The sequence below is a fragment of the Stegostoma tigrinum genome, chromosome X, assembly GCF_030684315.1.
Source record: "Stegostoma tigrinum isolate sSteTig4 chromosome X, sSteTig4.hap1, whole genome shotgun sequence".
NCBI classification, from domain to species: domain Eukaryota; kingdom Metazoa; phylum Chordata; class Chondrichthyes; order Orectolobiformes; family Stegostomatidae; genus Stegostoma; species Stegostoma tigrinum.
In genome coordinates this window covers 19,631,994-19,645,116 of record NC_081404.1, presented here as the reverse complement: position 1 = coordinate 19,645,116, position 13,123 = coordinate 19,631,994, and the positions used below count along the sequence as shown (strand labels likewise).

Genomic DNA, 13,123 nt, shown 5'->3' with positions numbered 1-13,123 from the left:
CATGTGTGCAGGCACAGGGTGGCACCGAGCAAAGGAGGCGATGCCTTAGGGTTGGGGAGAAGGGTGTTTTTTTGCGGGGGGCGCAGTCTGCAGGGAAGCGGCTTGCTGTGGAGGAGAAACAGTACAAACCCCACTCCCCCCACCCTGAACCTGGCAGGGGCATCCTTGCACCGCCGTGGAAATGAGACTGCACGTTGTTGGAGAGACTTTTTGGGGAGGGGTGAGGGTCTGGGGGTGTTCTCAACTGAGCCATTAAGACTATTAACAGAATACCGAATGTACTGTTTCTTGGGGTTGGGGAGGTAAGCGGGGCAAGGAGAGTGTGTGTGTGTGTGTGTGTCTGTCTGTCTGTCCCATGCACTAGCTTGATCTAATCTAACGTTGGCCAGCCCACCGACACCAGTATATAAACGCCCACCCACTCGCACCTCCCACCTGTTTTTGTGGCTTGGAAATCTTTGAAACATCGCCCCACCCAGCTCCCCACTATCTTGGTGGGACCATGCAGGGGAGACACGGGAATAAAGCCAGCGTGCCCCCCCCCCCCCCCCACATGCAGAAAGAGGCCATTTGGCCTGTCACATCTGCACCAAACCCCTCTCCTCCTCCCCACCCCCCAAAAAAAACCATAACCCTGCATTTCCCACGGCCAATCCCGCACATCCCTGGGCACTACGGGACAATTTCCCACGGCCAGTCCCACCCTAACCCGCACATCCCTGGGCACTACGGGACAATTTCCCACGGCCAATCCCACCCTAACCCGCACATCCCTGGGCACTACGGGACAATTTCCCACGGCCAATCCCACCCTAACCCGCACATCCCTGGGCACTACGGGACAATTTCCCACGGCCAATCCCACCCTAACCCGCACATCCCCGGGCACTACGGGACAATTTCCCACGGCCAATCCCACCCTAACCAGCACATCCCTGGGCACTACGGGACAATTTCCCACGGCCAATCCCACCCTAACCCGCACATCCCCGGGCACTACGGGACAATTTCCCACGGCCAATCCCACCCTAACCCGCACATCCCCGGGCACTACGGGACAATTTCCCACGGCCAATCCCACCCTAACCAGCACATCCCCGGGCACTACGGGACAATTTCCCACGGCCAATCCCACCCTAACCCGCACATCCCCGGGCACTACGGGACAATTTCCCACGGCCAATCCCACCCTAACCCGCACATCCCCGGGCACTACGGGACAATTTCCCACGGCCAATCCCACCCTAACCCGCACATCCCCGGGCACTACGGGACAATTTCCCACGGCCAATCCCACCCTAACCCGCACATCCCCGGGCACTACAGGACAATTTCCCCATTAGCCAATCCCACCCTAACCCGTAGACCTTTGGGCAGTGGGAGGAAACCCACGCTGACAGGGGGAGAATGTGCAAACTCGACACAGACGGTCGCCCGAGGGTGGAGCTGTGTTTTGAAAGAGTTGGGCTGTTTCAGTCGGGTGTACTTTATCTCATGCGCTTCCCTCGTGTGGATGTTCGGGGCTGTTGGACCGATCGGCGACAGGCTGACACCTGAGGCTGTCTGGCCCCCTAACCCGTCCCAGCTCCGTTCCACCCCTCCACAAACCATTCTCACTGTCTTGGGCAGACAGCGCAGCGTCCCTGAGAGCTGCAATCTCTCCGCGCAGCGCAGTCTCTTCCCTGCCTCGGCCGGGAGGTTTAAACTCTGTGCAGTTCTGCAGCCTTCTCCTCACCGCCCCTCAGGTGGGGAAGCTCTGGGAAGCAGGCCATTTGGCCTCCTGTGGTCTATTCGAGTAGCCCTCGCCCCCTGTCTGCACCCCAATCCTTTTCATATTCGCCCCACCCCCCCTCCCCACCTTCTCTCATTTCTCTTGTTCCTGTCCCCCACCCCTGTTCACAGGTCACCATTGAATCTAATTCCACCCCCGACCCCTTTGGGGTGGGGGAAACTGAACAAGGGTGACCCTCAGAGCGCTGTCTGAGTTTGCTCTGGGCTCCTGGTGTAGCGTTTAGCCGGCCGAGTCTGGGATTTGTTGTGGGGAGGTCGAACCCCGGCATCCCCCTGAATTCAGGAGAGACCGAAATATTCGGTGCCGGCGCCCAGCCCCTCCGGGGGGATCCGCGGCCACAGCTCGCTCACGATGTGGGTGTCGGCCCTGTCCCTGGGGAGGGGGTGAGCTTTCCCTTCCCTTGGAGTTGATGGGGGGTGTCGGTGCGAGGTACACCAGGTGTAGGGTGCTCAGTCCCAGCTGGCCAGGTGTAGGGTGCTGTGGTGCAGAGGGACAGGAGCGGGGGTGGTGGGTGGGTGGGTGGGGGGGCTCGATGCTCACCAGACTTGCTGTCCTGTACATGTGCACGGAGTGGAACTGGGAGGGGCACCATTGCGTGTTGCACCTGCTGCTGGTGTGTGCTGGGATTGGGATGGCGGAGAGATGTGGGGCAGGGGGGCTGCGCTGTCACCTGTTGTAAGGCGAGGTTGCTTCAGTCTGTCTGTGACAGTCTCTGTACCTGGGGGTCCGCGCGCGTCTGCCTGTGCCCGGGCTGGGGGGGGGGGGGGTGGCATGCGTCTGCCTGTGCCCAGGGAGGGGTGGCATGCGTCTGCCTGTGCCCGGGGGGAGGGGAGGGTGCCCGCGTGTCTTGTGTGCACGCACATGTCTGTACCTGTGTGTGTGAGAGACATATAATGTGTGTGTACCTGTCTGTATGTGGGTGAGGGTGCGCTCAGGTCTATCTGTACCTGGGGGGTGGGGGGTGGGGTGTGTGTGTCTGTACCTGGGGGGCAGTGGCATGGGTGCGTCTGTGCCTGTCCACCTGGGTTTTGAGGGTGTGTGTGGGTGTGTCAGGGGTTTGTGCTGTCTGGGTGTGAGAATGCATGAGCGAGATGGAGTTTGGGGAAGGAGGGGTGGGGTCGTGTGTGTGTGTGTCTGTGTCGTCTCTGGCCGGAGGACACTGGCTGCTGGAGCCATCGCTCTCTCTGTCCGTGTGTGTCGGGCTGCACCTGTAGGAGTGCACTGCCCTCCTGCTCGTGTGAACTGGCAGCACCAGCGTTGATGCGAGTGTGTGTTGGAGAGCAGCGTACAATCTGAGCAGCTTCTGGCCGAGGATAGCCAGAGGCTGTGGGTGATAGTTACGAGGTGTGTGCGAGGCTTCAGATGACTGTATTTGTTCGGGGTGACGACGGTGCAAACTACAGAAGGATTTCCAAGCCAGTGTTTCATACCTGAAGATACTAGTTATCCCTCTCTCATACCCCCCACGCACACACACACACACACACACACATATGCTCCCTGAACATGCAACGTTTACGCTCAACTCTGAATGTCACTGTGTGTGTTGTTCTGTTCGATTCCCACCCGGGAATTCTCACTGACAATTACTGCAAGGTGCTGTGTCCTTACATAGGCAAATCTAATCAAAATTGCTGGAACACTGACTATTATTTCTGTGGGATTGTGTGTCGGTTTTGTTGCTCTCTGGTGTACGTGTGTCTGTGAGCATGTGGGTGCGGGGTGGGTGGGGGGCAGGGGGAGCAGATGGCATGTCTGTGTGTGTGTGTGTGTGTGTGTGTGTGTGTGTGTGTGTGTGTGTGTGTAATGCATATTATCAAGTGTGTGTATTGAGTACGGAGCTGATCACAGGAATCTAACAAGCAGATTACCGGTTCTAATTTAAATGTGAGAAACCAGATTGACAAGTGTTGGGAGGGTTCTGAGAGGTTTGGCTTGTAATTAACGTTAAACAACATGAGAAATGACCTACAAATGCTGCATTGACCAGAGGGTTTTTTTAAAAAAACAGACAAACCACAAGCCATCCCTGGGAGAGCGAAGGATGTAATTTCTTGAGCACTTTTGCGTTTGTTTTTTTTGTTGGTCGAGACTGAGTATAACAATAACTGGACTGGAAGTATACTGTAATAATAAAAACTATGCCCTCTATCACACTCGAACACACCTTTAAAGAATATAGTTATTTGAACCACAGCAGCTTTAAGAGGAGTTGGACAGAAATAAAAAAAAAGAAATAATTTTAAAAAAAGGCACTCAGACAATATATTTTTTACAAATATATGTTATGGTCAACAGGTCCCTGTAATTCTGATTGTGGCTTTGAATCAATTTAAGTAAAATTAAAAAAGAAATAAAATGCTATAGCTTCTAACATATCTGTGGTCTTTCATTGATTTTACAGCATTGCTTTATTCATACTGTCATACAGCACAGAAACAGACCCTTCGGCCCAACTCATGCATGCTGACCTGATATCCTAAACTAATCCAGCCCCCATTTCCCAGCCCCCTGTCCCTCTAACCCCCTCCTATCCACGTCCCCACCCAGACGCCTTTTAAATGTTGTCGCTGTCCCAGCCCCCACCCACTTCCTCTGGCAGCTCGTCCCACACACGCACCACCCTCTGTGTGAAAATGTTGCCCCCCCTCAGGTCCCTTTCCCCCCCCTCACCTTAAACCTATGCTGCTCTAGTTTTGGACTCCCCTAGCTGTGGGGGGGGGGGGGGGGGGTAGATTTTGGCCACTCACCCTATCCATGCCCCCCGCCGTCATGGCTTCATAAACTTCGATAAGCTCAACCTCCGATGCTCCGGGGAAAATAGCTCCAGCCTCTCCCTGCAGCTCAAACCCTCCAGTCTCAGTAACATCCTTGTAAATATTTTTGGTTTGCATGCTTTCCTGTTCAATAACCACCTTCCAGGAGCCCAGAATTGTACACAGTATTCCGAAAGTGGCCTCACCAGTGTCCTGCACAGCCGCGAGATGACCCTCCCAACTTGTGTCCTCAGTGAGTTAGATTATAACCTGTTCTATGAATTCTGATATCGCCCCTTAAATCTTGGCCATGACAGCCACATTTGATTTATCAGTTAATTTAAGCTTGGTCTGCCTTCAGTTGTCCTCAATAAAAAGGACTAATTTTGGACCCAATCCCTCCTTCCTCAAACTGAATGTAACATTGAATTATATACAGTGCTAAAACCATCCTTAATTAAGAGCCACCTCTCCACCCTTTGCTAATTTTCTGTCCCGAGTAAAACGACCCACGTTCCCATCGATTAATCAGATCCCAATCTCTGTGATCGCTAATGTCTCTAATGCAAAGCATCAGCGAGGCTCTTGCTGGGTTCACTAGGCGTTTTTTTTCTGAAATCTTCTAACAGCCAAAGAACTTTAAGATAATAAAATGTGAGGCTGGATGAACACAGCAGGCCAAGCAGCATCTCAGGAGCACAAAAGCTGACGTTTCGGGCCTAGACCCTTCATCAGAGAGGGGGATGGGGGGAGGGAACTGGAATAAATAGGGAGAGAGGGGGAGGCGGACCGAAGATGGAGAGAAAAGAAGATAGGTGGAGAGAGTGTAGGTGGGGAGGTAGGGAGGGGATAGGTCAGTCCAGGGAAGACGGACAGGTCAAGGAGGTGGGATGAGGTTAGTAGGTAGCGGGGGGTGCGGCTTGGGGTGGGAGGAAGGGATGGGTGAGAGGAAGAACAGGTTAGGGAGGCAGAGACAGGTTGGACTGGTTTTGGGATGCAGTGGGTGGGGGGGAAGAGCTGGGCTGGTTGTGTGGTGCAGTGGGGGGAGGGGATGAACTGGGCTGGTTTAGGGATGCGGTGGGGGAAGGGGAGATTTTGAAACTGGTGAAGTCCACATTGATACCATATGGCTGCAGGGTTCCCAGGCGGAATATGAGTTGCTGTTCCTGCAACCTTCGGGTGGCATCATTGTGGCACTGCAGGAGACCCATGATGGACATGTCATCAAGAGAATGGGAGGGGGAGTGGAAATGGTTTGCGACTGGGAGGTGCAGCCGTCCGTTGCGAACCGAGCTCGGTTCGCAACGGACGGCTGCACCTCCCAGTCGCAAACCATTTCCACTCCCCCTCCCATTCTCTTGATGACATGTCCATCATGGGCCTCCTGCACTGCCACAATGATGCCACCCGAAGGTTGCAGGAACAGCAACTCATATTCCGCCTGGGAACCCTGCAGCCATATGGTATCAATGTGGACTTCACCAGTTTCAAAATCTCCCCTTCCCCCACCGCATCCCTAAACCAGCCCAGTTCATCCCCTCCCCCCACTGCACCACACAACCAGCCCAGCTCTTCCCCCCCACCCACTGCATCCCAAAACCAGTCCAACCTGTCTCTGCCTCCCTAACCGGTTCTTCCTCTCACCCATCCCTTCCTCCCACCCCAAGCCGCACCCCCAGCTACCTACTAACCTCATCCCACCTGCTTGACCTGTCCGTCTTCCCTGGACTGACCTATCCCCTCCCTACCTCCCCACCCACACCTTCTCCACCTATCTTCTTTACTCTCCATCTTCGGTCCGCCTCCCCCTCTCTCCCTATTTATTCCAGTTCCCTCCCCCCATCCCCCTCTCTGATGAAGGGTCTAGGCCCGAAACATCAGCTTTTGTGCTCCTGAGATGCTGCTTGGCCTGCTGTGTTCGTCCAGCCTCACATTTTATTATCTTGGAATCTCCAGCATCTGCAGTTCCCATTATCCCCGAATGCACCCAGCTGATTTACTCCAAACCACAGGAAGTGATGTGGGAGGACTGGGGGTGGGGAGGTGAAGCTTTTAACTGTGTGTTAAAATGACTACCTAGTATTGTAGTAACGCCTGCACTTTGGGGTTAGCATACCCTCGATGGGCCACAAGGCCTCCTCAATGACACATTTCCCATACCCATGACTGTACTGACCCTGTCAGCGCATCGATGTATATAGTAAAGGTTTCGCGCCTCACCTACCCTCAAGACACACCCCCTCCCAAACAATAACATTTTCCTCAAAACCTGCCCCTCGCTTCAAAATGATGCCCCATCTCAGTGTTCACCCTTTGACGGAGGGGAACAGCTGCTTCTTATCCAGCCCCACACCACCTCTGCTCAAGAACCTCCTAAGCCTGTAATTCAGGCTCCCTCGGTCTGCTCTTGAGAAAATAACCCGAGCCACCTCTACATCGCTCCATCCCCGCAGATCTTCTCTGAACCATCTCCTTCCTACAGACCCGTAAACAGTGCTCCAGCTGAGGCCTGGCTAAAGTCCCTGTACCACTCCACCAGCACGTGCCAGCCTTGTGGGTCAGAAGGAAGATGATTACAGCAGTGAGGGGAGGTTGGGAAGCTGCCCTGCCCCACCTTCAGGGACCTGTGGACAAACTCCCCAGAATCCCTACGGGAGCTGCTTCCTGCTGTTCTAACTGCTTCCAAAGTGCATCCCCTCACACTGATCAGTTTCAATTTTCAATTCCAACCTGCCTGTGTTTTGAGACCTAGTCATTAATTTAATTGAATAATTAGGGCCAATAATGTGATTTATTCAATAATACAACTACAAGGCTTTTAGTTTTTACAGTAACAGTCAGTTTGTCTTTTATTGTTTTAATATCTAATGTACAGTGTGTGTGATCGGAGAGAGGAGAGGGAGTTCTTTTATATTTAAAAAAATTGTCTGTACAAAAGCATTGAGCAATATTTCTGTGTCAGATCTTCTCTGCAGTGCCATCAGCTTCACCAGCTCCCAGTAATTTCTGACACTCCCCCTCTCCTTCAGAGGCTGTAAAATGGGCCAGGGGGTTGCAGCAAACTCAGTCAGGGACAGCAACAGGCTGTATCACATCCAGCAATGTCCCCTGTCATTTCCCAACCACCCCCACCCCACCCCATCCCTACACAGTCCGCACCATCCCTGACTCTCACTCTCTCTCTCACACACACACACACACACACAGTCCCTACACGGTCTGCACGACGCCCCTGACACACAAAATCTCTCTCGCACCACTGGGCCCTTTTCCTTAGAGACTGAGGGTCCCCACTGGGCAGGGGACTATCTCCCTGAGAGGAGGGGTCGGGGAGAGGTAGGTGGTGTGTACGTGGGGACGCCGAGCGGATGGGGAGAGTGGAAGGAGTGAGTGGGGGTTTGGTACAGATATAGGGAGGGTCGGGGGGTGAGGGAAGATCAGGAGAAGCTGGAGGTGGTGTGGGGGGTGGGGTAGGGATTAGGGAAGGGTAGTGGTGGACTGGCATGTCAGAGGCACTCGGGATGAGGAGTGGGTGGAGAGGGGAATGGAGGAGCGTTTGGGAATGGGAAGAGGGGAGCGGGTGGGTGAGGTGCTCTGACATGCCGTAGACACTGATTTCAGGGGGTGGGGAGGGGGAGGATGGCGACGGGGTTGAGTGACGGGGGGGGGGGGGGAGGGAGGGGTGGCAGGGAGTTGGCGCTCTGTCATGTGGGGGCTGGGGCTGTCGGTATGATGTTGAGTTGTCGCTCCAGGAGCAGAATCTGAAGCTGCAGCTTTCGCTGCTGTAAGGCCACCAGCCCCCGTTCCACCTTCCACTTCTCCTTCTCAAACTGCAGCCTCTCCTTTTCCAGCAGGAGGCGCTCTTCCTGCACTGACACGGCCCTCTCCCTCCCCGGCCTGGCCGTCTCAGAGCCTGGGCAAACCGGCTGTGGTCCTGGGCACGGGCTCCCCTCCGGACCTGCCAGACGAGGACTGGAGACTGCAGGGTCATGGGGAAAGGGGGGGGGGGGGTGGGGGGGGCGGCAGAGGTAGGGACAGGGTTAACAAAAAGGGAGAGGTGGGGGAGAAGAGAGAGGAGGTAAAGAGTTAGAGTTCGCACATTCACAGCTCAGAGCATCTAGTGCAGAGGGAGCGGGGCGCTGTCGGAGCCGAGGGAGCGGGGCGCCCTGTCGGAGGGTCAGGGCCGAGGGAGCGGGGCGCTGTCGGAGGGTCGGGGCCGAGGGAGCGGGCGCTGTCGGAGGGTCAGGGCCGAGGGAGCGGGCGCTGTCGGAGGGTCAGGGCCGAGGGAGCGGGCGCTGTCGGAGGGTCGGGGCCGAGGGAGCGGGCGCTGTCGGAGGGTCGGGGCCGAGGGAGCGGGCGCCGGAGGGTCGGGGCCGAGGGAGCGGGCGCCGTCGGAGGGTCAGGGCCGAGGGAGCGGGCACCGTCGGAGGGTCGGGGCCGAGGGAGCGGGCGCTGTCGGAGGGTCGGGGCCAAGGGAGCGGGGCGCCCTGTTGGAGGGTCGGGGTCGGGGCCGGGGCCGAGGCCGAGGCCGAGGGAGCGCGGCGCTCTGTCAGAGGGTGAGGCAGCAGGACGCCCTGTCAGAGGGAGCGGGGAGCTGTCGGAGGGTCAGAGGGTCGCGGTCGGGGCCGAGGGAGCAGGGCGCCCTGTGGGAGGGTCGGGGCGGAGCAAGCGGGCGCTCTCATGGTGTAACTGACCAGCTCCCCCATCTGGTGGCACATCTTGCCCGACGTCGGGTGCGTGAGCCTGTGTCCTCCCCGCTGCGTCCGCGGCCCGCCTCACCCCGTGGGTCAGCGTGTGGCGCCTCAGTCTCTCCTTCTTGTGGCACGTGAAGCGGCACTGACCACAGCGCAGCCGCTTAACCGGCCCGTGCCGTGCCAGGTGCGGTGCCAGGCCCTGCCTCGTGACTCCCTCCCAGCCTCCGCCCGGGGGCTGCCCGCTCCCAGCAGCCAACACTGGCCTCCTCCTCTTCCTCCAGCTGGCTCGGCTGGGACCTTCCATGCCATTGACAGCCACCACCGCCATGCTGGAGTCCTGGGTCTGCCAGTCTGCGGTCCCTTCGCCTGCTCCAGGCTGACCCCCCGGCTCTGGCACTGACGGGTAGCTTGTACCACAGTATTCGATCTCCTCCTCCGTGCCCAGGGCCCCCTTCACATATTGCCCAATGGTCCCAATTATCTTGCCCAGTGCCAGGATCTCATCGTCGTGTGTAGCAGCCTGGCTCGCTCCCCCTCCCGCCACCTCCGCCCCCTCCGCGGCGGGCCCCGGCGGACGGGTGGGTGCGGAATCTTCCTGTGCAGGCCCCGGCCCGCTCCCCAGCGTGTCCTGGATACAGCGCAGCTCCTTGTGGGTCCTCTGGTGCTCCTGCAGACAGTCCCAGTGGTCACTTACAAACGGACACAGACTGCAGCGCAGCGGCCCCGTCTGGTTCACATGGACCATCATGTACCCTGTGGACAGCGGAGAGGGAGAGCGGGGGTCACTGAGGGCGTCTGTGGGGGAGGTCACTGAGAGGGAGAGGGCGCGGTCATCGAGAGCGCGATCAGCGGGAGGGAGAGGGAGAGCGCGCGGCGGTCAGCGAGAGGGAGAGGGAGAGAGCGCGGCGGTCAGCGAGAGGGAGTGGGAGAGAGCGCGGCGGTCAGCGAGAGGGAGTGGGAGAGAGCGCGGCGGTCAGCGAGAGGGAGTGGGAGAGAGCGGCGGTCAGCAAGAGAGAGAGCGCGATCAGCGGGAGGGAGAGGGAGAGAGCGCGATCAGCGAGAGGGAGAGGAGCGCGATCAGCAGGAGGGAGAGGGAGAGAGCGCGGCGGTCAGCGAGAGAGAGAGGGAGAGAGCGCGGCTGTCAGCGAGAGGGAGTGGGAGAGAGTGGCGGTCAGCGAGAGAAAGAGGGAGAGAGCGCGATCAGTGAGAGGGAGAGGGAGAGTGTAGCGGTCAGTGGGAGGGAGAGGGAGAGAGCGCGGAAAGGAAGAAGTGGCGGTCAGTGAGAGGGAGTGCATCAGGAGAGGGAGTGCATCAGGAGAGGAAGTTTTCAATAAACAAACTCACTGAGTACTGTTCCCGAGCCCTTCCCCTTGTCCCCCTCGATCCTCCCTCCCACCTCGCTCCTCCCTTCCCCCTGCACTCTCCTCTCCTCCGTCTGTAAACCCCACTGCCTGCCCCACCCCAATTCCTCTTACCCCTCCCTCCACACCACCAACACCCTACCAATCCGCAAAACGCCGCCTCCTGAACCGCCAAACCCCGTCCCCACCCCACCAAACAGCCCCTCCCGCCACCCCCCCACCCCACACCCCCTCCCCGTACCGTACAGGTGGGTAATCTTGTGGTTGGAGAAATTGCTGAGCTTCGTTGTCTTGAACTCACAGATGTCACAGTGATACTCCGGCACATAGTTCTCATCGGCTGGGGCGCAGAGCGGAGCGGAGAGAAAACAATAGATAATTACTGTGGGGAGGAAATTAAATACCACCCAGTTAGAGTGAGTGAGTGTGTGTGTGTGTGAGTGTGTGAGTGTGTGAGAGAGAGAGAGAGAGAGAGAGAGAGAGAGAGAGAGAGAGATAGAGATAGAGATAGAGAGAGACAGGGGTAAATACCCTGTTACTGCATGTGAGGGGTAAATACCTGATCATTGTGGGGGTTAAAGCCCCCATTACTTGGAAGGTAAATACCCAGTTACTGGGGATAAATATCTGGTTACTTGGGCGTCTCCCCACTCTGGGGTGGCTAGGTGCAGCGCAGGGGGTGCTGTTCAAGTCCGTACCTGGTACGTCTGCTCTGCCCGGACACTCCGGGGGGTGGGGGCAAAAGGAGTTTGTTCCTCATTCCATCCTCTTTACAATGGGATATGCCCATGTAAACAGGTCACGCTGCAGTTACAGGCCTCCCACCAGTGGCAGCGCTATCTACGCCAGCTCACCACACCGCCACATTTAGGAATTCCGCAGGAATAGTGAACCAGATGGCAAGTGTCATATCATGGAGAGACAGAGCGAGAGAGAGAGAGAGAGAGCGAGACAGACAGAGTGAGAGACAGTGAGAGCGAGAGCGCGAGAGCACGTGCGAGAGGTGGCAATTCCCAACTGACCCCTCCAAATAATTACAGAAGCCATCTACCCCACTCCGCATCCACAGTGGGAACCAATTCAACGGAAAACAGCATCAGGGAATGGGAGACAGATTTTGGGAGGAGAGAGGGAAGTAGAGGAAGGTGGATATCAATAAAGGGAGATAGGGGGAGATTGAGAAAGGGATGGAGAGAGTGAATGATAAAGGGCAAGAGAGGGAGCCTGATAAGGCAGGGGGAGATTAAGAGAGAAGGGAGAGATCGACAAAGGGACAGAGGGGGAGGGACGGGGGACGGGGGGGGGGGGGGGGAGGGAGCGATAGAGGGACGGGGGAGGGGGCGGTAGAGGGACAGGGGAAGGAGGGGGCGATAGAGGGACGGGGTGATAGAGGGACGGGCTAGGGAGGGGGCGGGGAGGGAGAGGGAGGGGGGGGAGAGAGGGGGCGACGGGGAGGGAGAGAGGGAGGGGGCGAGAGAGGGACGGGGACAGAGAGAGGGGCGGGGGCAGAGAGAGGGGCGGGGGCAGAGAGAGGGACGGGGGCAGAGAGAGGGACGGGGGCAGAGAGAGAGAGAGATACAGCTATTGGTAACGGAGTGGGGCTACACCGTGCGCTCCCCCATCAGCCTGGTTCCCTCCCCCTCCGCGGCCCTCCACACGCCCATCCCGCACCTCCCCCGTGCCCAACCCGCACCCGCCCCGCCCCCCGCCCCCACGCCCAACCCGCGGCCCTCACCACGCCCACCCCACCCCACCCCACGCGGCCCTCACCATTGTGCAGGGTCACGGCGTGCCTGCGGAGGGCGTTGCTGTGCGCCGTGGAGTACTCGCACCAGTTGCATTTGAGTAGCAGCCCCTTGCCGTCCACGCCCTTCTTCAGGTGGGTGAGCTTGTGGCGTTTGAGGTTTTCCTTGCGAGCGCAGGCGAAGCCGCACTGGTCACACTGGAAGGACTTGTTGCCCGTGTGCAGGGCGATGTGCTTGACCAGCGAGTGCCGGTACTTGGTCTTCCAGCCGCAGGTCTTGCACATGTAGATACGGCCGGGGCTGCCACTGGCGCTGATGTGTACCAGCTTGTGCTGGCGCCAGAAGGAGATCTTGTTGGTGGAGTAACTGCACTGACTGCAGTGAATGACGTCGCTGCCCTCCCTGAGGTGGGTCTCCCTCTCGTGGGTCCTCAGGTCCTGCTTGCCCCTCGCGACATACGGGCACAGGTCACACTGGTACTGTTTGGACTGCCACCTCTGCTTGTTGAGGGCTGCACGGCTCTCCCCCGGCGGGGCCGGGGCTCCCAGGGTGAGCGGCGACCCCGCCTCGGGGTCCACCTCCCCGTTGGGCGCCCCGGGCTGTATCAGGGGCCCCCCTCCCTTCCCGTCCTCGCCGACCACCACCACCTTGTAGTTGGCGTCCTCTTCCTCCACGTCCTCCTCCTCCTCCTCCTCCTCCGTCTCCGGGCCCCCCTCGCCCCCCTGCCCCGCCGCCGTCCCTCTGTCCGGGCTCTCCTCAAAGAGCCAGGGTCTCT

General features: G+C 58.2%; 1 protein-coding gene across 1 annotated transcript in view; it reads right to left on the bottom strand.

The window, feature by feature from the left end:
• Positions 1 to 8,223: 8,223 nt before the first annotated feature.
• The window catches only part of LOC132207535 (zinc finger protein 142-like), a 53,103-nt gene continuing 48,203 nt past the window's right edge, over positions 8,224 to 13,123 (bottom strand). The window contains exons 2-5 of the mRNA XM_059643443.1: positions 12,374 to 13,123; positions 10,845 to 10,943; positions 9,243 to 9,995; positions 8,224 to 8,527 (exon numbers count right to left, since the gene is read on the bottom strand). The exon at positions 12,374 to 13,123 is cut by the window's right edge and continues 425 nt beyond it. Coding sequence (XP_059499426.1) covers positions 8,253 to 8,527; positions 9,243 to 9,995; positions 10,845 to 10,943; positions 12,374 to 13,123 — 1,877 coding nt within the window. The 3' untranslated portion in view covers positions 8,224 to 8,252. The remainder of the gene's footprint in view (positions 8,528 to 9,242; positions 9,996 to 10,844; positions 10,944 to 12,373) is intronic.